The sequence below is a fragment of the Sander vitreus genome, chromosome 9, assembly GCF_031162955.1.
Source record: "Sander vitreus isolate 19-12246 chromosome 9, sanVit1, whole genome shotgun sequence".
In the NCBI taxonomy this organism is placed as follows: domain Eukaryota; kingdom Metazoa; phylum Chordata; class Actinopteri; order Perciformes; family Percidae; genus Sander; species Sander vitreus.
In genome coordinates, this window is record NC_135863.1 from 27,545,810 (window position 1) to 27,570,172 (window position 24,363).

Consider the following 24,363-nt stretch of genomic DNA (forward strand, 5'->3'; position numbering starts at 1 on the left):
ATTATATATATATTTTGATATATAAGTCGCACCTGACTATAAGTCGCAGGACCAACCAAAGTATGGAAAAAAGTGCGACTTATAGTCTGGAAAATACGGTATTCACATTTGATTAATCGCGGTCTTCAGGATTACCTAATCGCATTCTTTCAAATCTCGATTTGAGAACGATTAATCGTTCAGCCCTAATATCATCCATCTAATCGTAAGTGAATTAGAGTGACTCAAAGTTTTACAGAAATCTGGAACCTGTGGAATGTTGGATCTTTTCTGTGCAGTTAATTAAATACCTCCTAGTCATCACACAACCGCAGTAATGATACGTGTCTACACACATCTACAGTCTCGGATACAAGAGAGGAGCTGTCTGTGATTTTTACAGCATGACACAGCAGTAGCAATGTCATTGATTACTTATTTATATCTCCAGACATGGTCACAGGGTAGGTCAGGTTCCCACAGTAATTAATGTGTGTTTTTCTAAACCTCTGACTGGAAAGCTGTTACTCACAGATTCCAAGTTTAGTAAAAATCCTCTGGAATAACGCAGCTGTCATCAGGATGCATGCTGTGCTCTGTCAAATCCCGCGGGACATTTTAATTAGAAGCAGTCCAAACTGTCCTTCTCCTGGAGAATTCAAACATTGATTTGTGTCACGTCAAGAAGTTTATTACAGTGCGGTTTCAGTTATGCCACTTCCAATCATGGTTTAATATTTGCGGGTGTGGCTCAAGTGCATGGAAGCATATCCACGTAATCAGTAACACTGCAGAATGATCCATCTTATATTTTGCAAATAAAGAGAATGTGTTTGAAGTTTTTATGTAAGGGCCGGGTTTTTTTTAATAATATTCGGAGCAGAGTCTCGCACGGTTCTAGTTTGCATGCCTGTACCAGCGCCAGAGACGGAAATTATCTTTAAATCAATTCCTGGACTTGACTCGACCCGTCAATATAAGACCTGACTTGAACCATAATTGAATACAGGCTCAAAGGTGCTGCTGGGCAGCGAAGGCAAGAGCTTGCTGCACAACTGAAAGAGGTGATAAATTATTAGAATAAACAAAAACCAGCCGTTAGTGTTAGTGCTGTGGAGTCAGAAACGCTCATGTTTTCATTGGAGCACGTTCACGTGTTTCCTTCCGCTCAGACCCAACTCGATGGCAGAGGATCACACTCGCACCTCTCCAAAATTTGGCATGCGTTACGCACAGCTGACTCAACCCGCTGATATTGTATTCCTCTTCCTGTGTATGCTATCGTATGTATTCAGGCTCTCTTCCACGCCGTGCAAGCTGCGCCTGGTCATGCCCAATTATGTGTTCAGCTGGAGATTTTGCTTGTGTTTGCGCCCCATTTCAGGAAAATAAAACAATTGGTGGTTTTCATTCACTGATAACCCTTTTATAACATTTTTAGATAATCTAAATCCCTTGCCCTCTCTCAGGCGTCTCTGATAACCGAGTATGCCGCGGCGGTGCAGCCGATCCAGCTGGCCTTCCAGCAGCAAATTCAGGCTTTGAAGACCCAGCATGAAGAGTTTGTTTCCAGCCTGAAGCAGCAGCCACAGCCTGCCCCTGTAGCGCCGCTAGCTACCCCTGCTGAGCCTGAAAAGGCCCCGCCTATGGCCACAAAAGCTGGTGAGAAGACGCACACTTAACAAAACCAGAGGCACAGACTGATGCATGAAGCCAGATTTATATTTTACATCACAGCTAAAAGTAAATGTTAAGGTGCTGTACATTAATACAGTGCAGTCACACTCTACTTCAATTTTAAACTTGAATTGAATTTTTTACTTTATTTAAGAAAAACATACAGGTAATATACAACACCAGTTCATTGTTACTCATGAAATGAGTGGATGGTTGTTTTGTTCAACTTGTCTTGTTAGGTTTTGCTGTATAGGTTTGTGATCTGTTTCGCAATGGGCAAGTACATGTGTGTTTGTGTTGTAATGGGTTGGTGTGTGTGTGTGTGTTTTGTGTGCAGGGGATGTGAAGCCTCCCATGTCGGGTCCTCCTCCAGGGGAGTTTGATGGACCCTCATCCAGGCCACAGGACCCCAGCAACCCCAGTGGACCCTCAGATATCCCCTCTAACAAACCTGGGTGGTATGACCCCCAGCACATAGGCCCCTGGAACCCCAACCAGCCGGTAAAGACGTGTGTGTGGCAGTGTGTGGCAGTGTGTGGCGGTGGGTGGGTGGGTGGCTGGGTTGTGTGGGGACAAAAAGGTAATGACTCATCCGTGCTATCCATCGCCTACATTTATTTATTCAGTACACGCTTGTGTCCAAAGCAACCTACAAATAAGGTACTTCCAAGCCACAGTAGATCATGTCTCAACACTCAGTTCCATCTTCCAACTGTCACAAGTGCCACAACTTCATGCTGCAAGTGATTTTCTTTTTTTTCTTTTTTTTTTTTTAAAGAGAGAGAAGAATAGAGAGATAGCATATTAGATGTGTATGTATTCTCCGAAGAGATAGGTGGGCAATTTCTGAAGATGGAGAAGGATTCTGCTTACATAATCTACTTAGGTGGAAAATAATTTCCAACCGTTATGCTGGAGGCATATAATGATAGACCTCTACCTAACACACCTAAAAAAATGTATTCTAAACTAGAAATGCTAACATTGGCAAAGATAGGGCTCCAGTGCTTATCAGAGAGCTTAGAAGTTCCAAATCAGCCAGCGCGACAGCCAGTATACGATGTGTGATGAAGAGTGACACAGCTTAAACTAAAAGAACAGTGATTTGTGAGTGTGTGTGTGTGTGTGATGGCCCTTTCTGACTTGTCCTTGTCTCCAGCCGCCCTTTGACCCAAACCAGCCCCCCCCTCCCTGCCCTCCCTGGAACAGCCATGAGGGGATGTGGAATGACCAGAGGGACCCAGGAAACTGGAGCGGGGGTCCACCCAGAGAAGGAGGCCCCTGGAGCGGTCCGGGTGGGTCTGACCCAGGCCCTCCATCTTGGAACTCATATGACCAGCAGCCACCATGGGGGAACCAGCCTGACCAGCCTCCATGGGGCCAGAGGGAGCCCCCATTTCCTCCACGCATGCAGGCATGTGATAGATATCCGCTGTGCTTTGACTGTCTTTGCAGTGATTTCTTTTTCCAGTTTTTATTGTCTTGCATTGTATACTCTACATTTACAATCTGTAATTATCCTTCACTTCACTTCCGCTCATGGAAACACACATTTTTTGTCATTATTTGCTATATTACATCACATATTTATGATCGGAAAGGAGCTGGATGAAGACAAAAATCTTATTTTACCAGCCCCTTTCTCAGATGATACAACAAACAGAAAAAGAGACTGTCGGTCAGTTAACAGCCAATTTTACAGAGAAAAGAGAGAGAAGACCAAAACAAAAATAATAATAATCTGGCATCACCAAAAAGTATTTAATTCAACAAGGCCTTTAGGTTTCATTAATCCTGATTTGATAAACTGTCCATTGGTGTGTTCTCTGAAATCCAATCCTAGTCTGAATGTGACTTTAAACATTTTTCTGTTGCGTCAAGTACGTGATTTTGCTGCTCATTTCCATGAATGACTGTGTCCAACTTGCTTTTTTTTTTAACAGCGACCTCCCCATTTCAGAGGGCCCTTCCCTCCTCACCAGCAGCCACCTCCTTTCAACCAGCCCCCACCACCGCACAGTTTCGGACGCTTCCCGCCACGCTTCATGCAGGACGACTTCCCTCCCAGACACCACTATGACCGGCCGCCATACACTCCACACCGCTTTGACTACGCTCAGGGAGATTATCCCGGAGCTGAGTGCAGAGGTACGTGATTGAGCCGTAGTTTCACTTAAAGGACCATTGTGTAGAATTCAGGCAGATCTATTGGCAGACATGGAATATAATATTCATAATTATGTTTTCATAAGTGTATAATCACGGTGCATAATCTAATTACATATGTGCTAATTTGCATAAATACCACAAGAGATCTAAACATTGGGTATAGCCAGGTGAAAATGACTTGTTAAATCTTGTTGACATATAACAGTAAAAGACTTAATGTTAAGGTCTGAATGGAACCCATTTAGGCTACCCATGAGCATAAATACATAGAGGCAGGAAGAAATACTTTAAACCAGCCTTTATTAATTATTATTGCAGAGATGGGGTTTGGGACTGGGTCCGTGGGACGGTTTCTGGGGGATGACTCTGAGGGAAGAACAGGAGACAAGGGTAAGAGAATGCAGAACACAAAACGTAGGTAAAATAAAAAGTGTCTGGATCAAACAATCAAATTACATACACACCACTAGAGAACGGCTGGTTTAAAGTACTTCTTCCTGCCTCTATGTATTTGTTCATGGGTAGCCTAAATGGGTTCCATTCAGACCTTAACATTAAGTATTTTACTGTTACATGTCAACAAGATTCAAGAAGTTATTTTCACCTAGGTATACCCAATGTTTAGATCTCTTGTGGTATTTATGCAAATTAGCACATATGTAATTAGATAATACACCGTTTGCCCATGTTAAGAAACAATTTCAAAAAACTTGTAATACATTTTTTGTATGTCTTGATGTCAGTAATCAACTCAGTAATTTAAATTGTGATATCTAAAGGTTACAATTTTTACCCTATTCACGTGAGAAAAAGAATGACTAGGCGTATGAATAGGCTACATTTGGGTCTTTTTCGAAAGTTTCCCCGAATGGGATTCTTCAGGTCTTTTTTTTTTTTTTTCCTTACTCTGGACATATTGAGGATACAAAATCAGTTGAGTTTACTTCTGTTGCAATTTGGCCTACCTTTTTTCATAAAATGACTGGACTAAAAGGGAGGAGTGAAGGAAGGGGAATTAGATTGGTTTTAATCGGCAACTTCACTGCTAGATGCCACTAAATCCTACACACTGGTCCTTTAAATGCATCTGTAAAGCTGCCTGTTTTTGCACCTGTATTTTAACAATATTCCCCCCCCCTGTTTGCTAGACATACCAGGTCCTCCCCCCCACCACCATCCCAGTCAGAGGCTCCCTCCCCCAGGTATGGGGGCTGAACATCCTCCCTGGGGTGGAGGCCACCAGCCGGATTTTGGCCCACCCCCACACGGCTTCAACGGCCATTCCCCCCACATGCGCCATCGGCAGCATCCGGTCCAGGACGACCCCAGTCTGGTGCCTAACGTACCCTACTTTGACCTGCCAGCTGGTCTAATGGCTCCTCTGGTCAAAGTAAGTCACCTGCTTCTGATTGGAGGACAAGGGCATGCCGTGAAGTTAGATGGTTATCAGCTGACAAATGTACTTTTATTGCCAGAAGAAAGCAATCATGATTGAATTCTACCAGAGGAGAAAACAACAATGGTAAAGACTGATGTAGCACTGCCACAGTGGCTTACAGCAGTGATTCCCAACCAGGGGTACTTTAGTGGCTGCCAGGGGTTACATGGATGGATTGAAGAGTAGCTCAACTAATAAAAAAATAAATAAAATGGAAATAGTCATTTGATTAAAAGAATATATTCACATATTAAAGGAGAATTCCGGTCAATTTCAACACGTAGCTCTGTTGTTTGTAAATTTGGAGTGCTGTCAGTAGCGAGAAAAACAATCGGTGCTGCCTACACCGTGTTATCCTCCTGCTAGCGTTAGCACCCAGGAGGCTGAAACCAGGCAAGTTTTAAACGTGCTTTTAGCCTCTTAACATGTTGTGCCTACCCATGTGAAGTGATCCCTCCCGAGTGAACACAGTGAATCTGACTGCAGTAGATGTAAAAGTTGTGCTAATTCAGCTCTGTTTAGTTCCGGTGTTGAGACGGCAAGACGAGTGCTTAGGGACCGTCAACAAACTACAACACCGAAAAGAGATACGCAAATATTTTCAAAAATAGGCATATGCTTATTTTTTAAAAGTAAGTGCTGTAGTACAACTAGCAGGAGACAAGTTATAATTGAGGTAAGTTTGGAGACACTACCTTATTTAATCATTAAGTTAATAAATATTTTTGTTGTATCTCTTTTCGGTGTTGTAGTTTGTTGACGGTCCCGAAACACTCGTCTTGCCGTCTCAACACCGGAACTAAACAGAGCTATCCAAGAATTAACACAACTTTTATGCATTTCTTTCACATCTACTGCAGTCAGATTCACTGTGTTCACTCAGAAGGATTCACTTCACATGGGTAGGCACTTGTAATGACATTTTGAACGTGTTAAGAGGCTAAAAACACGTTTAAAACTTGCCCGGTTTCAGCCTCCTGGGTGCAAACTGTAGCAGGAGGATAACACGCGATAACCTCGCTACTGACAGCACTCCACATTTACAAACAACAGAGCTACATGTTGAAATCAACTGGAATTCTCCTTTAACATTGAGTCAATTGTAAGACCTGAACACCACATGTTGCAGTTATGTCAGAGTGGGAAAACTAGTTAGCAAGCTAGGGATTGACCAATACTGGTTCTTCAGGGCAAATTCCGATTATTAGTAGTTAATAAAACCGATAACCGATATTTGGAACCGATATGCATTTACAGTGAAAATGAAAATCTTTAAGTCAAAATTAAGATTTTGGAATGTTACAAACTCCAATACGAAACTTTGTTCAACTGCTTTAAGCAATTATTTAATAAATTAGAAACTTTCAACATAATACCCAGTAACAGAGAGTCAGATAGTGTTGTGGGCGGGACATTAAGTCAGACTCAGTGGTGAGTGAAACCGAAGCAGCGGGACCACCAAAGTAGACCACTTTTTATTTCATTAACTTTATCGGTTGTCAGGCAAATACATAGATACAGATAATTTGCAAATTGTCAAAACATCCCGATTTAAAAAAAAAAAAAAAAAGCTAAAAGTAATAACTAAACAGTTCAAATGATTTAACAATATCCACTTTTAAATAATGAATAGTGGTATCCATTTGTAACATGGATTTGTAATCGATGAAGGGGTGAGTTCATCGGACAGGACTATGGGGGCTTCTGAAACCAAAAAGGTTGGGACCCACTGGCTTACAGAATGAAAAGTAATTTACAGAACATTTTTAAGACAATTTGGGAAACAGACAAGTAGAAATTTCCAAATAGATCATTATAATAATAGAGGCCAATCCAAATCTGAAAAGACTGATACTGTACCAGTACCGTTTGAGAATTGGCTCGTTAGACTCATTTACACACAGCAGTAAAACCTGCATGTCTCACGATCCTCCTCCTCATGTCTATTGCTCAGCTTGAGGACTGTGATTACAAACCTCTGGACCCCAAAGATATCCGACTACCCCCTCCCATGCCACCCAGCGATCGCCTGCTAGCTGCTGTGGAAGCTTTCTACAGCCCTCCATCCCATGATCGGCCCAGGAACAGGTACGCACAAACCTCCACTCCAATCTGACTGAACTTTAAAATTGCAGTTTTGTGTATACATCAGAATTTACCCATTGGGTCAATGTGAAACCCTTTTCCCTCTTGTCATATGTAGGGTTGGGGTTTGATAGCACATGTATTCAATTTCTTTGTGTTGGCGTTCTTAACTTTATTTGGATTTTTGAGGACTATGGTTACCTGCTCCTCAGATCTCTGCAGGGTAAATCCAGACTGCTAGCTAGACTATCTGTCCAGTCTGAGTTTTCTGTTGCACGACTAAAACAACCTTTGAACGTACACACGTTCCACCAAAACGAGTTCCTTCCCGAGGCTATTTTGCAGAGGCCCCATTATTGTGTGTGGGGCTTAGCGCCGCCCGAGACAGTTGTGATTGGTGCAAAGTAATTCCAATACACCAGAGCACATTTCTTCCCATTCCAGAATACTGAGTGGACTAGCCAGGCAATGCAAGACTAATTATAAAGTAGTTTAAAAAGTATACATGAAAGATATACTCGAACAATGTTCCATTTGCTTGCAAACGATCACCATGACATCATCTGAGTTATTTTCAGTAGTTTGCAGCAGCATCTGTGTAGTACTGCTAGCTTCTGATAGAAATTGCTGTAGGTCATTGTCTTTTAGCTGGATGTTGTTTGTTCCTCCACCAGTGAAGGCTGGGAGCAGAACGGCCTGTATGAGTTCTTCAGGGCCAAGTTTAGAGCCAGACGGAAAAAGGGACAGGAGAAACGCAACAGGTAACCCCTTGCTCTTCATTTTGATCTTTTTCTGTCTTGGCTCTTTGCCTTTTTCTCCGTCTCTTCGTGTTTCGCACATATTCCAGGTTTACAGCTAGTGTTTGGGCTTCGTAATTGTCTGTCAACATGAGCTTTTGAATTGCACTCTGTTCATTCTGGTCAAAGTTAGGGCTCTTCGATTATGGAAAAAATCATAAAGACGATTATTTAACATGATTACTCCTTGTCTTTTGGAAAGCTGTTGCATTTTTTTAAGTTAAAAAAACAGTGAAACAGTTTAATAAATCAACATTGAAAATGCCTTGAGCTGTAAAATTTCCCTTAATAATTGACTTTTATTTTCTTCTTTTTTTTTTTTTTTGAACACAAGACAAAATAAGAGTTGACTTGCAAAACGTAATGTCCAAAATAATCGTTTTTTTTCTCAATTACTCTGTTTTTGTGATCATTAGGAGACAAAATTAAAATTTCAATTAATTGCACAGCCCTAGTAAAAGGTATATTTGTTACCGGTTACAGAAGGCTTTGCGGGGAGGATGTCGCTGTTGGTGCATTACCTGCCAACCTGCCCCACATGATCATCATGTTATCTTATCATTTCGTGATGCTGAAACTGTAATCCACGCATTTGTGTCTTCCTGACTTGATTACTGCAATGTCCTTTTTTTTTCTGGTCTTCCAAATTGTGCCACTAGAGGCCTTCAACTTGCTCAGAACACTGCAGCCAGAATACTGACAAAAACATAGAAAATATGATCACATATCTCTGTCCTCTCTTCACTGGCTCCCAAGGCCCTGCATGGACTCGCACCACCTTATTTATCTGAGCTTATTACACCATATACACCAGCACGCACTCTGCTCCCTTGATGCTGGTCTCCTGGTCATTCCCCTAGTAAACAGACAATCAGTTGGTTATAGAGCATTCTACTACCGTGCCCCTCATCTGTGGAATGGCCTCCCACTACATGTTAAAGAAGCTCACTGAGATGAGATTTTTACATCTAGATTGAAAACCCACCTCTACTCATTATACTACAGCCAACCATGACACACCATCCTTTCTGCTTCCTTCACAAACCTTTTTTCACTTATTCTCTTATGTTGCTGGTTTTTGTGTTGTTTATTTTTACTGCTTTTATTACTGTCTGTTATTTCTGTGTTCCTGTAATTGTAAAGGGCACCACTGAGACCATGTTTAATGGTGATTTTACACTTCAAATACAATTTTATTGATTGATCATGTCAATTTTAATTGTAACCCTCCCTCTTCCTCCCTTCCGTTCCATCCCCTCTCCTGGTTGCAGTGTCCGTGGAGGCAGTCGCTCCAGGAGTCACAGCAGAGGGCGATCTTCGTCTCGCTCCAGCTCTCGCTCCTCAAAGTCCTCCAGGTCGCGGTCCCGCTCGTCTCGCTCCCACTCCCGCAGCCGCTCTCGCTCCTACTCACGCTCCAGGTCTGCAAACACAAACCACACACACATCTGTATGATACTTTTTATGCTGATAATAATAATCATAATAATAATAATAATAAATGTTGTAAATCACAAGCTTTATCACAATACGATATTATATTGATCCTTTGGACAAAGATACGATATTTGCTACGCTATCTTAAAGTCTGTCAGGGTGCGATTTTGATTTCAATTCAGCAACCTGCAATCGATCCGAGACAATATCATATTCCAATTTAACACAGTTACAGTTATATCAACTCAAATAAGAAACTAAATGGGATTTGTCAGTTTAATACCTGAGCTCTTCCAGGCATTTAAATGAAAAACAAACTATGCTTGAATAAATATAAAGTGGGAATCTAAAGTAAAGGGAAATCTTACAGACGATATGTATCGATATTTTCACTTTGCATCGATTATATTGGATCGTGGATCTTTGAATCGATACACCCCTAATAATAACCTTTTATTTATAAAGCACTTTTCAAAACCGTGGTTACAATGTGCTGTACAGAGCAACAATGTTCAGCATTAATATTAACAATAAGAAAAGGCAAACAGAAGTTAAACACATTGGACACACTGGAAAAAAAACATCCAGGAGACAAAACACACATTACAGGACATTAAGTAACAATGATGTGTCACATAGTGTTTTGGGCACAGTAATATATTCATTTAAGCCCTAGAAAGTAATATAACGCAATAACTAATAGGATTTTGGTAATATTATTAGATTTACTATGTCAAGTAACACGTTTCCACCTGAAAAGTTTTTGTTTTCCTTTTTTTCATTCATCCACACCGCGCCACTTCCACCAGTGCACCACCAGACAAAATATTCCCCAATTTACTAGGGCTGTCAATCGATTAAAAAATGTAATCTAATTAATTACATACTCTGTGATTAATTAATCGCATACATAATTAACGGTGCCTGAACCTGAACTTTTTAAGAAAGTAAAAAAAAAGAAAAAAAAGGGTACTAAACAACAGTTGGTGACATTAAAGAACGGCTTGTTTATTGCTAAGGCCATATGGTCAAAATTAAATGATTTAATAATAATGTATGACAATAACAATAACTTATTTCACTAGTAAATTGCTGTTGAACGACAAAAACAACCACCAGATGGGAAAAGGACATTTACAATAACTTCAAATGCACCACGAGGCTGTAGTTTACCAGTTTCATTGAACGCACTGTCTGTGTTGTTTCTCCGACGGCAGCTGCAGATTGTTACATCCCGGTGTTGAATCCTCTACAGTAAAACACAGTCACACTTTACACCATTTAGCGTTAGCTGTCAGCATTGTAACCGTGTTTAATCCAGCTACTAGCTAGCGGTAGGCTAACGTTAGCTGCTGTCGAGTATAGTGTTAACTAGCGTCATGTGCAGCGGTGTTTGTGTTGCCTGTATCGTCTTCAGAGCATCAGAGAGAAGTGCAGACATATCAGTGGTACCAGATTTCGGTAGCCAGGGTTGGCAGGAAGAAGATTTTTACAAATAAATGTTCCAAACAATGATCCAGGCAGCACATTCTCGTCTCCCTCCTTCATTTTACAGTCCAATGGTGGCTAGAACGGCTCCGGGTCAAACGTCAATATGGAATGGATTAATCTGCGTCATTTTTTTAACGCGTTATTCTTTCTCAGATGAATTAATCAAAATCGAAAGTCGTTATTTTGACAGCCCTACAATTTACATGTTGCAGCTGTATATTTTTAAACGGGGAAGAAAACCCTGTCTTTATTATTAATTATATTTGATCAGTCTGTTTCAATAAAAGTGCTTGTAACATCGCACATGTGGCTTGACTTACACCTGAACATTTTGCACCGGGATACATGATAGGCTATGTCGGATTGCAGGGACCCAGGTTCCATTCAGCCCAAGATTATTTGTTCTGGGAGATTGGTCAGTTCTAAGCACATAAAAAGCTGGGTCCAGACTAGTTTACTGATAGCGTGACAGATTATTTTAAGAGGATGGAAGAATGAAGGGGTGCCGTCAATCCAGGAGTGGGCTTGAGATGACTATGGTGGCGGCGTTTGAAAAGATGTCATATGAACGGTTTGCCAGATTAGATGTCTGTACTAGAACATCGGGGAAAGTACCTGAACTTTCTGGAGGGCTCCTAGGAAGCTTTGTGCTGTTGAGAGATGTGTATGATGGGCTTATGGTTTTGTCATTTATACATGAGTTTATTTGGTTTATGGTTTGTCTGTTTAGTTACTATTTTGTTGAATGTCTTGAATATTGTAGTTACTGTGTCATCTTTTCTTGATTTTTCTGTGGGTGGGTGGTGATGACAAAGGGAGGGATGTGTTTGTTGTATGTTTTGTATGGTAAAAATAAAAAAAATGGTTAGTCACAAAAAAAATCCACAAGGTTTGCGTTAAGCGAGACTCCTTGTATGGCAGCCCCGCCCCGCCACTGTGTGTTTGTGTGTTTGTGTGTGTGTGTGTGTGTGTGTGTGTGTGTGTGTGTGAGTGTGAGTGAGAGGCAAATCATAAAGCACTTTGTCCGTAAGGTAGAAAGGCGCTAAATAAATGCAGTCCACTTACCATTTTACCTCTCTTTAGGTCCAGGAGTAGATCCAGGTCCTCTCGGAGTCGCTCTCGCTCCAGATCCCGTTCCCATTCACCCGCCAAGAGACAACATGGCGCCAAATCCCAGAGCTCCTCCCCTCCGTGAGTCTCCTTCACTGCTCTTTGATAACGTGTTTTCATAAGACCCCTTTATGTTTCTTTCTGTAGTATTATATTACATATCTAATCTGCTCTCTACAGCTCCACATCAGTGATTGGTGTCCCTCCCCCCAAACCGATATCAGATATGAGGCTAGGGGAGGAGAATAAGGGCCATCAGCTCCTGATGAAGATGGGTATGCTCTTTATTTTTTCGTCATTATTTCATAATTTAGATTTAAGCTTATTAAATTTTCCAGTAGGGTTGCACAATTATTCACAATTTTATCAAAGTCGCTATATGGACTAGTGCAATATTCAAATCGCAGGGGCGCGATATTTGTTAACGGCAAAATGTGTCCTACAGACTAAAGAAAAAAAATCCTTCTTTTATTTGGTACAGATCCTCGCATAGATCACACAATAATCATTTCCATTTTTATTTTTTTTATTTTAATATTTTTCAATGGAAATGAGAATAATGATACAAAAACGATCACTCCCTCCAATATCGTGAATCATATTGCAAACGAAATATCAATCAAAAATAATCCCGATAAGATATGTTCCTCATATTGTGCATCCCTATCTTTTCCATTAAGAAAGAATATTGTAATTTATTACACTGTAAAATGTACAGGCTGTGTTTGGGAACTTGCGTCAACGTAAAAATGAACCAGATGCTGCACGTACTGATTTCTATTGCTAATTGTTGTTGATTTGTATTGTTCTTTTGTTGTCCTGTCTGCTGTAGGCTGGAGTGGTTCAGGTGGTTTGGGGGCCAAAGAACAGGGCATCCAGGACCCCATCAAAGGAGGAGACATCAGGGATAAGTGGGACCAGTATAAAGGTGTGGGGGTGTCACTGGACGACCCTTATGAGAACTATCGCAGGAACAAGAGCTACAACTTTGTCGCGCGTATGAAGGCACGGGAGGAAGGTAGGCACGCAGACTTTTATGTTGGGTTTATGATTAACTTGATACCGACCGTTCTGATACCGATACCAGTATCAGAAAAGCCTCCGATACTGCCTAAAATGCTGGTATCGGTATCCGAAAGTACTGGAGTTTATGCAGCGATCTGATACCACGTAATTCATGAAGAAAATCTACTTTTAAAGTAGTTTATGTTCTTTTTCCGTTATGACTCACTGTCAAATTGGATAATAAAATGGTTAACCTGAGTCAGACCGTACATCAATGATAGAAATCCTATCCTGTCCATATAGGGATAGTAGCATACAGCTGTTAAAACATAATAACATACACTGAACAAAATTATAAACGCAACACTTTTGTTTTTGCCCTCATTTTTCATCAGCTGAACTCAAAGATCTAAGACTTTTTCTATGTACACAAAAGGCTTATTTCTCTCAAATATTGTCAGTATCTGGTGTTATGATTAGGGGTAGGGTTAGGTACTGACTGGTTTTCAGACCCCTCCCCGGACCCCCCAATACAGTAAAACTGCACATTTTGGAGTGGCCTTTTATTGTGGCCAGCCTAAAGCACACCTGTGCAATAATCCTGCTGTCTAATCAGCATCTTGATATGCCACACCTGTGAGGTGGATGGATTATCTCGGCAAAGGAGAAGTGCTCACTAACACAGATTTAGACAGATTTGTGAACAATATTTGAGAGGAATACGCCTTTTGTGTACATAGAAAAAGTCTTAGATCTTTGAGTTCAGCTCATGAAAAATGGGGGCAAAAACAAAAGTGTTGCGTTTATAATTTTGTTCAGTATATATGACACACTGGTATCGGAACAGTACACGGGATCGGACAAGACTTAAGTTCAGGTATCGGAATCGGTATCAGGAAGCAAAAAATGGTATCTGACCATCTCTAATTATATTCAGGAACTATGCATTTACATTTTTTACAAAAGCACGTTCTCTGTTGATAAAGCAAGAATGTGAAAAAGGATCGGATTGCACTTTATACTTTTGCAGTTGATGTAATTTTTTATGAAACAAGATTAGATTATGATTAGATAACAATCATTAACGGTTTTTTTCTTTCTTTTCTTGATCCAGTCAATCGTGAACCTACTGAGGCCCCTCCAGCTGAGTGATGTCATCAAATAGCGTCAAACAACTCCTCATCTCCCCCGTCGCCTCCTCCTCCACCACCAAGGATCTGAATTTCACTGTCAGTTTTCAATCCAGAATAGATAGAAGGGAAATTATTTTGATACTTTTTTCATGTAATTAGTTATTCTATGGCAATGTGTCATTTTGTTGTAGTATTAAAATAAATCCCACAAAACAAAAAGTCATGAATATGAAATCAGCATTTTTATCTCTGGAAACGCACTGTTGAGACATAACCTAAATAAACACATCTCTGACTAACAAATGGGCCTTTTTTTGATTATGTGTAAATATTTCCTTATAGTCGCATCAGATTAAAGATTTCTTCATCTTTTTCAGCTGAATTTTGGACATTTTGGAATGTACAGTAATTCCTCAAATAAAAACTGGGGCCTTTAATTACCTGAACTGCAGAAGGTACCAGGCTTTTATTTGAAGCAGGCTTTCGTTAGAGGCAGGCCTTTATTTTATAATTCCATCTGTTTGATAAGTATAATTGTTTTAAATAAACTGTTTTAAATGAAAAGCCATAGCGTTCCAGTGGACAGAGATCATTCATTTTTTTAAGAAACATTTGCAGGGCAACAAAGCAATTTGGGTCAGAATGAATTAAACGCCACCATTTTGTTAGTTTGAACCCTGTAAATGTACCACCGGGTATTTATTTCAAATACAGGTACTAAGGTATTGCTGGTAGATTACAATAAGAGCATACAGTAGTTTTGTAAAACACATTGCTGGTTTGCAGCACACCAGTATCTGATTAACGTTACAGACGGTAGCTATTTGTTTCAAGCTCCAGGCTAACTTTTTTCCTCCCACCTCCAGCTAGCTAGCCATGCTCCGTTCTTTTTATTTCAAATACAGCTACTACGGTATTGCTGGTAATTACAATAAGAGCATACAGTAGTTTAGTAAAACACATTGCTGGTTTGCAGCACACCAGTATCTGATTAACGTTACAGACGGTAGCTAGCTATTTGTTTCTAGCTCCAGGCTAACATTTTTTCCTCTCACCTCCAGCTAGCTAGCCGTGCTCTGCTCTTGTCGGCTAATCTTGTCAGCTCATCCTTCTGTTTCTTCCAGAATCGGATTCTCCTGGGGTCAATGTCAAAATGTCTCGCAGCTTTTTCACCTGATTTCTTATGTGTCCTTCCTCAAGAAAATGTGAAGTTTTTCAATAAAAAAAAAAAAAAAAAAGAAAATATGCAATTTCCCCATACATTTTTTGTTTCCTTGTAGGATTGTATCTCCTTTTGGTCCTTTTTGTTTTCTTTGGGGTTGTTTTGGGTCTCTGTGCTCATTTGGCGTCTCTTTGTAGTCGGTGTGTGTCCCTTTGTGGTAGTTTGGTGTTTCTTTTTTCACCACATCATTTTGTATCAATATCACCATATCTGGGTCTAAAACACTGGAAAAGCTAAAGCAGATCATACATAAATAAGACTCAAAAAGCTTAAAGCTATAGAGCATAGTTTCTGTTCCCCCATGAGGAATTCTAAGTAATGACAACAAAACTTTCGGCACAGCCACATGATACAAACCTTCCGTGATCGTGCACCGCCCCCACGCCTCCTCCACACAGTTGCTTGTAACCAAGGAGGACACAGAGGATTAAAGAAGAGGTTATTATCTTCACTTGAGTTTCTGCGTGGGAAAGTCAGCGGACGACACAATCTTCTGAACATAGCCATACTGAGAAATACAGAGAGAGTTGTGTAGGGCTGTGGAGTTATAAATGATAGATCTGATAGATTAGCTTTGTAGCAACTCATTTGGCAACGGCTTGAATGTAATGGACGTTCATAAATATCAAAAAGTTACGCACTAAAGCTTTAAAGACAGAACTTGTTAGAGAAGTCCAACTACAGTCATTAGATCTGAGAAAAGCCTACTTACATTACTGACATTACTCTCTGTTAAAACTGTTAATTATTGCTAAGGAAATATGGTTGGTAATTTGCGGTGGAATTTTTACTTGACAAATTAAAGATCACAGACAACCTCTGTAATTTTTAAAAAGTTACTAGAGATCCCCAGGTAATACTAGTCCTGGGCGAATAGGGCTTAACACAGAATTTTGACTAAAGCCTTATTCGCCTTCCTAGGTGCAAATGTTTCACCAAAACAAGTTCCACTATTTTGCAAGGGCACCGCCGCTGCATTCAGGGCCAAGACCTATGGCCACGACCCAAGTCAAGTCAACTTTATTGTCAATTCTGCAATATGTGCCAGACATGCAGAGCAATTGAAAATACGTTTCTTCCCGACCCACGGTGCAATAAGGACACATACAACAAGTATAATATAAAAGATAAGAAATACATACAAATCAAGATAAAAAATATAAGTAATATATACAATTAAAAAACATAAGTAATATGACCAAGACAGTAATAAATTGTAAAGTGCAAATGTAAGGCAAAATCAAACAGTACAGAAAACTAAAGATAAATATATTGAGATGTGCAATATAAAGGAATAAGTATATATTAAATCAGTATTGTGATTGGTTTAAAGAAATACAAACAGCCCAGAGCAGGGGGGGGGGGGTTGCCCTTAGTGTGAAGTGGGGAGATCATGACTGTTATAACTTTGTTTTCACTGTGTCCTGATGAGTTTCAGGGTGGTAAAGAATATCTTATGAGGGCCGTCTCTGGCCTTCACAGTCTGGAAGCAGAGGACAAAGAAGGCAAGCCTCCAGGTAAGAAATAGTCCTAAAAGGAGTGTTTATGTCAGTAGTTTAATATGTAAGAGAGGTGGAATTCAAATGTTTAGAGGTCTCAGTTCCTCTGTAGTGCTGCAGGTGTCACTCTGTGTAAAGCTTTGTGTAATTGTATGTGCAATGACAGATGCAGCCAGTGTTGTAATGTAACGAAGTACAAATACTTTGTTACTGTACTTAAGTAGAATTTTCACGTATCTGTGCTTTACTTTGTTATTTATATTTCCGGAAACTTTTACTTTTACTCTACTACGTTACACCTAAGCATCTTCGTTACTCTTTACTACAAAATAAAATCAGATGAAATTTGTTACGCTGGAAATAAAAAGCAGGTTTGGCGAATCATTGCTCCTACACTGCAAGTTAATACACGCTCCATTCCAGTTGGTGACGTGATGCCTGTTTGTTGCCAAGCGCCCTAAAAAACAAACCATATAGCCAAAACTAAAGAAGAAGAGGAGGAAGCATAATGACTGATAGCGTCATGGAAGCACCTGGTGCAGGCTCTACAGTGGTGAACAGGGGGGTGATGAAGATAACGTTCTACACATTTGGCTTTAAAGTTCATAATCAAAGTTTTTTTTTAACTTTTACCTCTAATTAAGTACATTTAATATCAGAAGATTACGTTTGATACTTAAGTAGAATAACTATCAGATACTTTAAGACTTTTACTAAAGTAATATTCTAAAAGGTGACTTTAACTTCTACCAAAGTCATTTTCTGGTAACATACCTGTACTTTTACTCAAGTATTGCTTTCAAGTACTGTATACAAGACTATATGCAGCCACGGGGAGGCACTGTTGTCAAAGTAATAGAGACAGAGGCAGAGCAGGAGAAACCATCACTGTTCACCTGTAATAAACCCTGATAGAAACAAGACGATCCGGAAACAACAGTAATAAAATAAAGACTCGGATTCAAAGACCAGCATTACATTAACACATGCAAAGACATAGACACAGCAAATATAAGATATTTAGATTAAAACAATAAATTAGATCAAATATGACATAGTACACATGAGTGGTCATTTTATAACTGATGACTTGAACGATGACAGAGACATATACAGACAGTGCTGTAAGCTGTATGCTCAGGCCAACATATTGCTTCGCAAGTTTAGTGTGTGTTCTGCAACTCTAAAATGTAACTTATTTAGGGCCTTCTGCACTCCGATGTATATAGCTCATCTCTGGCGGAGCTACAGGAGAAGTAGTCTGCGCAGACTCACTGTGGCATGTAATGATGCAATGAGGCTGCTGCTTCGAGTCCCCAGATGGCATAGTGCCAGCCAATTGTTTGTAAATGCTGCTGTTTCTACATGTGAGGCACTATTGAGGCAATTAATGTATACATTTGTGTGTTGTTTGGATGAGTCAGAAAATAGCATCATAGAGGCTCTAAGAAGCCCTAGGAAGAGCTGCGTTCGATTCTCATTGAAACTCCGGAAACACTGGCATGACAGCTTGCACACAGATCCTTAAAATGACTGATGTATTGTATTGTGTATGTACTGTATGTATATTTATATATTTTTTATATATTTCTTTTATATATATATATTTTTGATATGGACACACATGAGTCTGAAAACAAAGATTTATAATGATTAAATAATATGTATTCTTTCTCGGGACGCGGCTCTGAGCTGTGCTTTATCAGAGGTGGTGAAGTTAACATTTGTGTAGACAAATAAGCGACACAAGGTTGAGATGTATGCCTGATCAGAAGTGTTTCGAGTTAGTTGTGTTTTTACCACCCTTGTCTCATGCAGAGAGTCCCAAACTGTTTCTGTGTCTGTAAGAAACACCATCTACTGATACTACAATATCTGCAGAGTAATGCACAGCAGACTACAACAATACTGTTTATTGATCCCCAGTGGGGAAATTACAATTTACACTCTGTTTTTGTTAGAAATCAATACACACACACACATGCTCAGGACCTATTCATGCACAAATGGAGAGATGTCAGAGTGAGTGGGCTGCCAGTGCTGGACCAGCGCCCTGAGCGGTTGGGGGGGGGTAGTACGGTGCCTTGCTCAAGAGCACCTGGCAGTGCCCAGGAGGTGAACTGGCATCTCTCCAGCTACCAATCCACACTCTGTACTTTGGTCCGTACTGGGACTTGAACCAGCGACCCTCCGGTTCCCAACCCAAGTTCCTACGGATTGAGCTACTATAGGGCAGGTGGGTGTTTTTCTTGAAATACTGTGACTTCATTCACAATAAATTGAGAGTTTATTCTCGTAATAGTACGACCATTCTCCAAATGTCAGCGAACACAGATGGGATAAGTTCTATTTTGAATGTGCGTGCATGCAACATGAGCAGAAATCTTGGCGGAAACACATATGAGCTATTCAAATCCAGGGGTTTATAAATTAATTACAAATAATGAATGTATCATTATGACCATGGGTATGGCTGTGGAAACAGGGTTGTGGTGGTTGGGTAAATTGGGTACATTTCTTTTTACAAATCGCTTATGTGCAAAGATAACAAATATTTTCTTGGTTGCAAAAGAGATTTAAAAAAATGAATAAACAAGGTAAGCGTTTCGTTATTGGTTATCAGACACAGATAATCTTTATTACCTGACAAAACAGACTTTTTATATATTAGTGAGGTCATGCTAAACTGGTGTCATGTTTCATTAAGTTGAACCCCGATTTAATAGCAGTTGCTTCATTAAGCCAGATTCGCATTATTTGGGAAACGTCACATTTATTCACTTTAAGAACCTCAGGAAGAATAGCTGCTGCAATGCAGGAGCTAATGAGGATCCTAAGCAAACAAAGAAACATTGAGCTAAAATGAATAGTAAATTATGTTAAAGAGGCTGTACTCAAAATACATAAAGCGGGCTAGGATTATCTACACACTGTCTGCTCTCACAGATGTTTCTCATTACGTGAAATTACAGCAACATGCAGGTGCGGATGGAGCAGCTATTAAAAAGAAGAACCGATAAGTTTGGATTTCAACACACACACAGAGAGAGTGCGAGTTGATTCTCAGCTCAGGACGTCATTACTTTGCTATATCTTTACCAAGCAGCAACCTCAGGTGCTGAAAAATGAAGCCAATGTGGAAGTGGGAAAAACTGCAGTTCATCGAGTGGCCATTTAAAGAATAACTACTGTTTTTTTCAACCTATTTTTTCCAAGGTTTCTGTGTCTAAGTGACTGATGGGAACAACAATCTGTGACATTGGTCCAGTATTAAGCGAGATCACTGCAGTCGGCAGCGGCGAAACAAGCTACAATGTAAGTTAATAGGGCAATTGTCCAGCTTGTATTTACCTTCACAAAAGTGCTCGTTTTGCCACTGACAGGCTCAGATTAATATTCTAAGTGTCTGACAACATCATGAAAAGGATTTCTAAGGAGGTCAACCTTTCTGTTAAAGAGTAAGATCCTTTTGTAAACATAAAAACATCCGCAAAATTGCGTTACCTAAAGCCACCAGACTCCATGTAAATAAACAGTAATTTTAGCATCATAAAATACACTTCATTCAAAGTCGACAGAAACAAAATAAAACTATGAAAAGCTGTTTTGGGTCGTCTTTTCACTTTTCCAACCATCACGACTCTAGTTTTGGTTGAAATAAACACAGTTTACCGATTTACATGTGAAAATATGTTGGCTCTATACACGCTAAAAGTATTGCTTTTTTAAAATGGAGTCTGGTGGGTTTAGCGCGTACGACTTCAGAGCTTTTCTGGTTAAACAGAAAGGTCTCAAAAAGGTTTTAAAGGTCTATCTCTGAAGGGATCCTTTCCATAATGTTGTCAGAGACTTGGTGGCAAAACGAGCACTTTTGTGAAGGTAAATACAAGTTGGACAATTGTCCTATTAACTTACATTGTAGCTTGTTTCGCCGCTTCTTGCTTAATACTGGACCAATGTCAAAGATTGTTGTTCCCATCAGTAACTTAGATACAAAATCATAGGAAAATAGGGTCCAGGTTGAAAAAAAACTGTAGTTACCCTTTAAGGCTGGCTCCAAAAGTGAGTCAATCCACATAGACCCTCATGTTAAAATAACCAATTTTACAGCAGAATTTAACATGTTTACAGCCTGGTACAAAACATGGTTTTGGTCTCTATAGCTTACTTCCCCCTTCATGACAACTGTGAGGGTGGTGTTCTCACTCAAATAAATTATATTCAGGTTTAAAGCTTTAGTGCGTAACTTTTTTTATATTAATGAATGTTGGTAACATTCAAGCCATTACCAAATGAGTTGCTGTGCGTGATCACGGAAGACTGTATCATGTGGACGTGCCGTCAGTTTAGTCATTACTTAGAATTCCTCATGGGGGAGACAGAAACTACGCACTATAGCTTTAAAGTTCTGCATAATTAAGGGCGTGGCCACATTGATTGACAGGTGACTGTAGTGACAGGAGGCTAGCCGCTAGGCTGCAGCTCTGCTTGGTGTCCCAGTCACTTCAGCTAAAGCTAATCCCATAGCTTCCTTGTTTCTTCTTATACTGTAGCTTGGAGCCATAAAGCCCTTCTATTGAGATCTTTTTTTGGACATGGTAGGGGAATAAATCAGAGATCAACGTTATTTGTTTTACAGTATTGTTGGTGCAACCACTAATTACACAGCAACTCTTCAGCATAGCGTTACAAATGGAAACCAGTATGTTTAAAGTAGAAGTTGTGCGATATGTTCAATTTGCTCTGCTTACATGGTTAGGGTTAAGGATGCGGGATTGTTTTCCCCCAGAAAGGGCCGTGGTCACGAGAGCCTTCTTTGGATGACGTATTGCTGGTCTGATGTATTATAGAATTTACAGTAATTGTTTCCACATCCACAGGGGACGACGACAGAATGCAAACATTGTTACAGTTTGGAGAAGTGCCCAGAAACTAGCAGCATGACCCGTAAGCCATGAAAACAGTTGTCTTCAAACACTGAATTGATGAGAAGACAGGTCAAATGTGACACACTTAACTTTTATATATGTGGATGGATAGTTTATCAGATGACATGAACTACGTCGGTTCTTTTGCCGTGAGGGATCCAGCTGGAGTTGAAGTCCCGGACTTTAACGTTATGCACCGGGCAAGCTGGTGTGTTGAGCGGCTAGTTGGAGTCGGAGTCCTGGCAGCGATGAGGGATGCTGATGATCGAGGCTGATGATCAAGGCTGATGCATTTCCAGGGACTGTAGGCGTGAATGGATAACTGGGCTGAAATTAGCTGGATACTGCATGGTGGTCCATGCAAGTTTCCTGGAGTAGCAGACGAGGCTGCCCAAGTGGGAGAAGTGATGTGTCTAGAGAGAACATTTGCCATTCACATCGGTTCGTACTGAAATGACGACAGCAGCAGAGAGGAGAACAGCTTTAAAATTTGACAGTGACGATATGATAGCCTTAGAGAGATAGTGGCAAAATCTGGTTGGTAGTGGTGTGCGATACTGCAAAATTTGGTATCGATCCAATACCAAGTAAATACAGGGCCAGTATCGCCGATACCGATACGATACCGAGACCAATACGATACCGATACTTTAATAATTAAGGTGGATTCATCATCAAATTGCTAAATCTGAATGAATTTTCATGACCTTTAAGTGTTTTTGTGATTTTACATTTGGATTATCAATAAGTTAAAACCCAGGACATAGTTTTCATATGCTTCCATGAATTTGTTGTGTTACCACTGTATCTTACAGCCTTCTTACAAATTATACAGCTGTCCGTTGTTGAATTTTTGGCCTGAAAATGTAGCCACACAGCGCTCCTCTTCCTCTCTGCCATTCTTCTGCTCCGTCTCTGTGCTGCTTGTGTGTGTGTGGTGCTGGCCGCCACCAGGCCTGGCTGCTTGCTTGTTTGCCTGGCGCCGCCGAGTCACGTGACGGTACAACATCAAATCACAAGAGTGGGGAGCAGGAGCAAAGTGTGCCTGCTCCGCGCTGTGACAGACAGCCAGTTCGCCTCTTTGATGAAACCGCAGCAGTGCATACTGGAGAGAAACTAAAAGTATCAATCTCATTACACTGGTATTGATCAATATCAATACCAACGTTGGTATCGATATTATCGATATTTGGACCGATCCGCCCACCACTACTTGTTGGTCAAACTTAAGCAGTGTTCAAACCCGTTCCCTCATTCACTCACTCACTATTCCCTTTATAGTGTTTATTAAGTAGTGAACTATATAGGGAACGACCAAACCAGATTTCAGACATTTACTGAAAACACATCGTTGCGTGACTTGCGTCAGGAGATGCGCCCGTTGTTTGTGTGACGGAGGTGGGCGTTTCCAGCGTCATGTGAACAAACCCAAACAAAAATACTTCTAATACATCCCTGAAACAAACCGAGCACTCAGGAGGAACGCAAAAGGTTGTATACAGTATGTGTTGCATTCTACATTTACACTGTTTAGAAACGAAAGTCCGCTCTATTTTTCCTTTTCAGTTTTCGTGGTGACATCTGCTTCTTCTCCTTCCGGAAAACACGGCCGCGTTGCATTGTGGTTTACGGGAGTAAAATGTAGGGTACATTGGTATGTACACTCAAATTAGCAGTGCATTGTGGGTATTTTATAGTGGACTATATAGTGAATGAAATTATCCGCGGAGAATTCGAACACCACTACAAAATGGCGAACACACTTTACAGTGCACTATTTCCGTGATAGGGAACGGTTTCGAACACAGCTTTAGAGTGAACAGCCATAGTCAACTGATAGTAGAGAGTAGAAGCCAGGCAGCGGGAGACAGAGAGATTGTGAATGAGTGAGAGCATAAAGAGTCTTCCTGACTGAATTTCCGCTACGCTTCATTAGTTTAAAAGTATTGAATTCAATGAAATTACATTTCAGAAATGCTTTTTGTAATGTAATTTCATTGAATTCAACACTTTTAAACTAATTTAAATGTTTGGAAAACATTGGCATGTAGCCAGTGAGGTATCTTGTTTTGTTTTTCTGTATTTTACGTTGGAAAAATGTTATTTCACATGCTGTGCATGCTTACGTTAAGATAACATGGTCTCCATATTTTCTCGTTTATAGCGTGGGGTTTTTTCACAGTGGATTGAGAGAAAAGCTTCAAATGAACCGTTAGCAAGAAAGCCACTTGTGTCTGCCTGTGCTTCGAGGGAATTATACATTGTCTAACATTGTCTGCCCAAACGTGTTACACCACCTAAGTTAAATTACTGAATAATAAGAGATAAGTATGTATTAGGGGGCTTGAATGTACTGAGTTTAAGCATAGGTAATATTTGTGGTACTCACTATTATG

General features: G+C 40.3%; 1 protein-coding gene across 6 annotated transcripts in view; it reads left to right on the forward strand.

Moving 5' to 3' along the window:
- cherp (calcium homeostasis endoplasmic reticulum protein) overlaps positions 1 to 14,621 on the forward strand; it is a 28,926-nt gene extending 14,305 nt beyond the window's left edge. For 5 of the 6 annotated variants that reach the window (XM_078259491.1, XM_078259492.1, XM_078259493.1 and 2 more), the window contains 13 exons: positions 1,449 to 1,641; positions 1,994 to 2,157; positions 2,816 to 3,070; positions 3,600 to 3,804; positions 4,144 to 4,215; positions 4,974 to 5,215; positions 7,218 to 7,351; positions 8,023 to 8,109; positions 9,417 to 9,563; positions 12,154 to 12,261; positions 12,361 to 12,455; positions 13,013 to 13,198; positions 14,300 to 14,621. In XM_078259491.1, coding sequence (XP_078115617.1) covers positions 1,449 to 1,641; positions 1,994 to 2,157; positions 2,816 to 3,070; positions 3,600 to 3,804; positions 4,144 to 4,215; positions 4,974 to 5,215; positions 7,218 to 7,351; positions 8,023 to 8,109; positions 9,417 to 9,563; positions 12,154 to 12,261; positions 12,361 to 12,455; positions 13,013 to 13,198; positions 14,300 to 14,337 — 1,926 coding nt within the window. In that variant the 3' untranslated portion in view covers positions 14,338 to 14,621. The remainder of the gene's footprint in view (positions 1 to 1,448; positions 1,642 to 1,993; positions 2,158 to 2,815; positions 3,071 to 3,599; positions 3,805 to 4,143; positions 4,216 to 4,973; positions 5,216 to 7,217; positions 7,352 to 8,022; positions 8,110 to 9,416; positions 9,564 to 12,153; positions 12,262 to 12,360; positions 12,456 to 13,012; positions 13,199 to 14,299) is intronic. The other variant, XM_078259494.1, reaches the window with a different exon arrangement.
- The last annotated feature ends 9,742 nt before the right edge of the window (positions 14,622 to 24,363 follow it).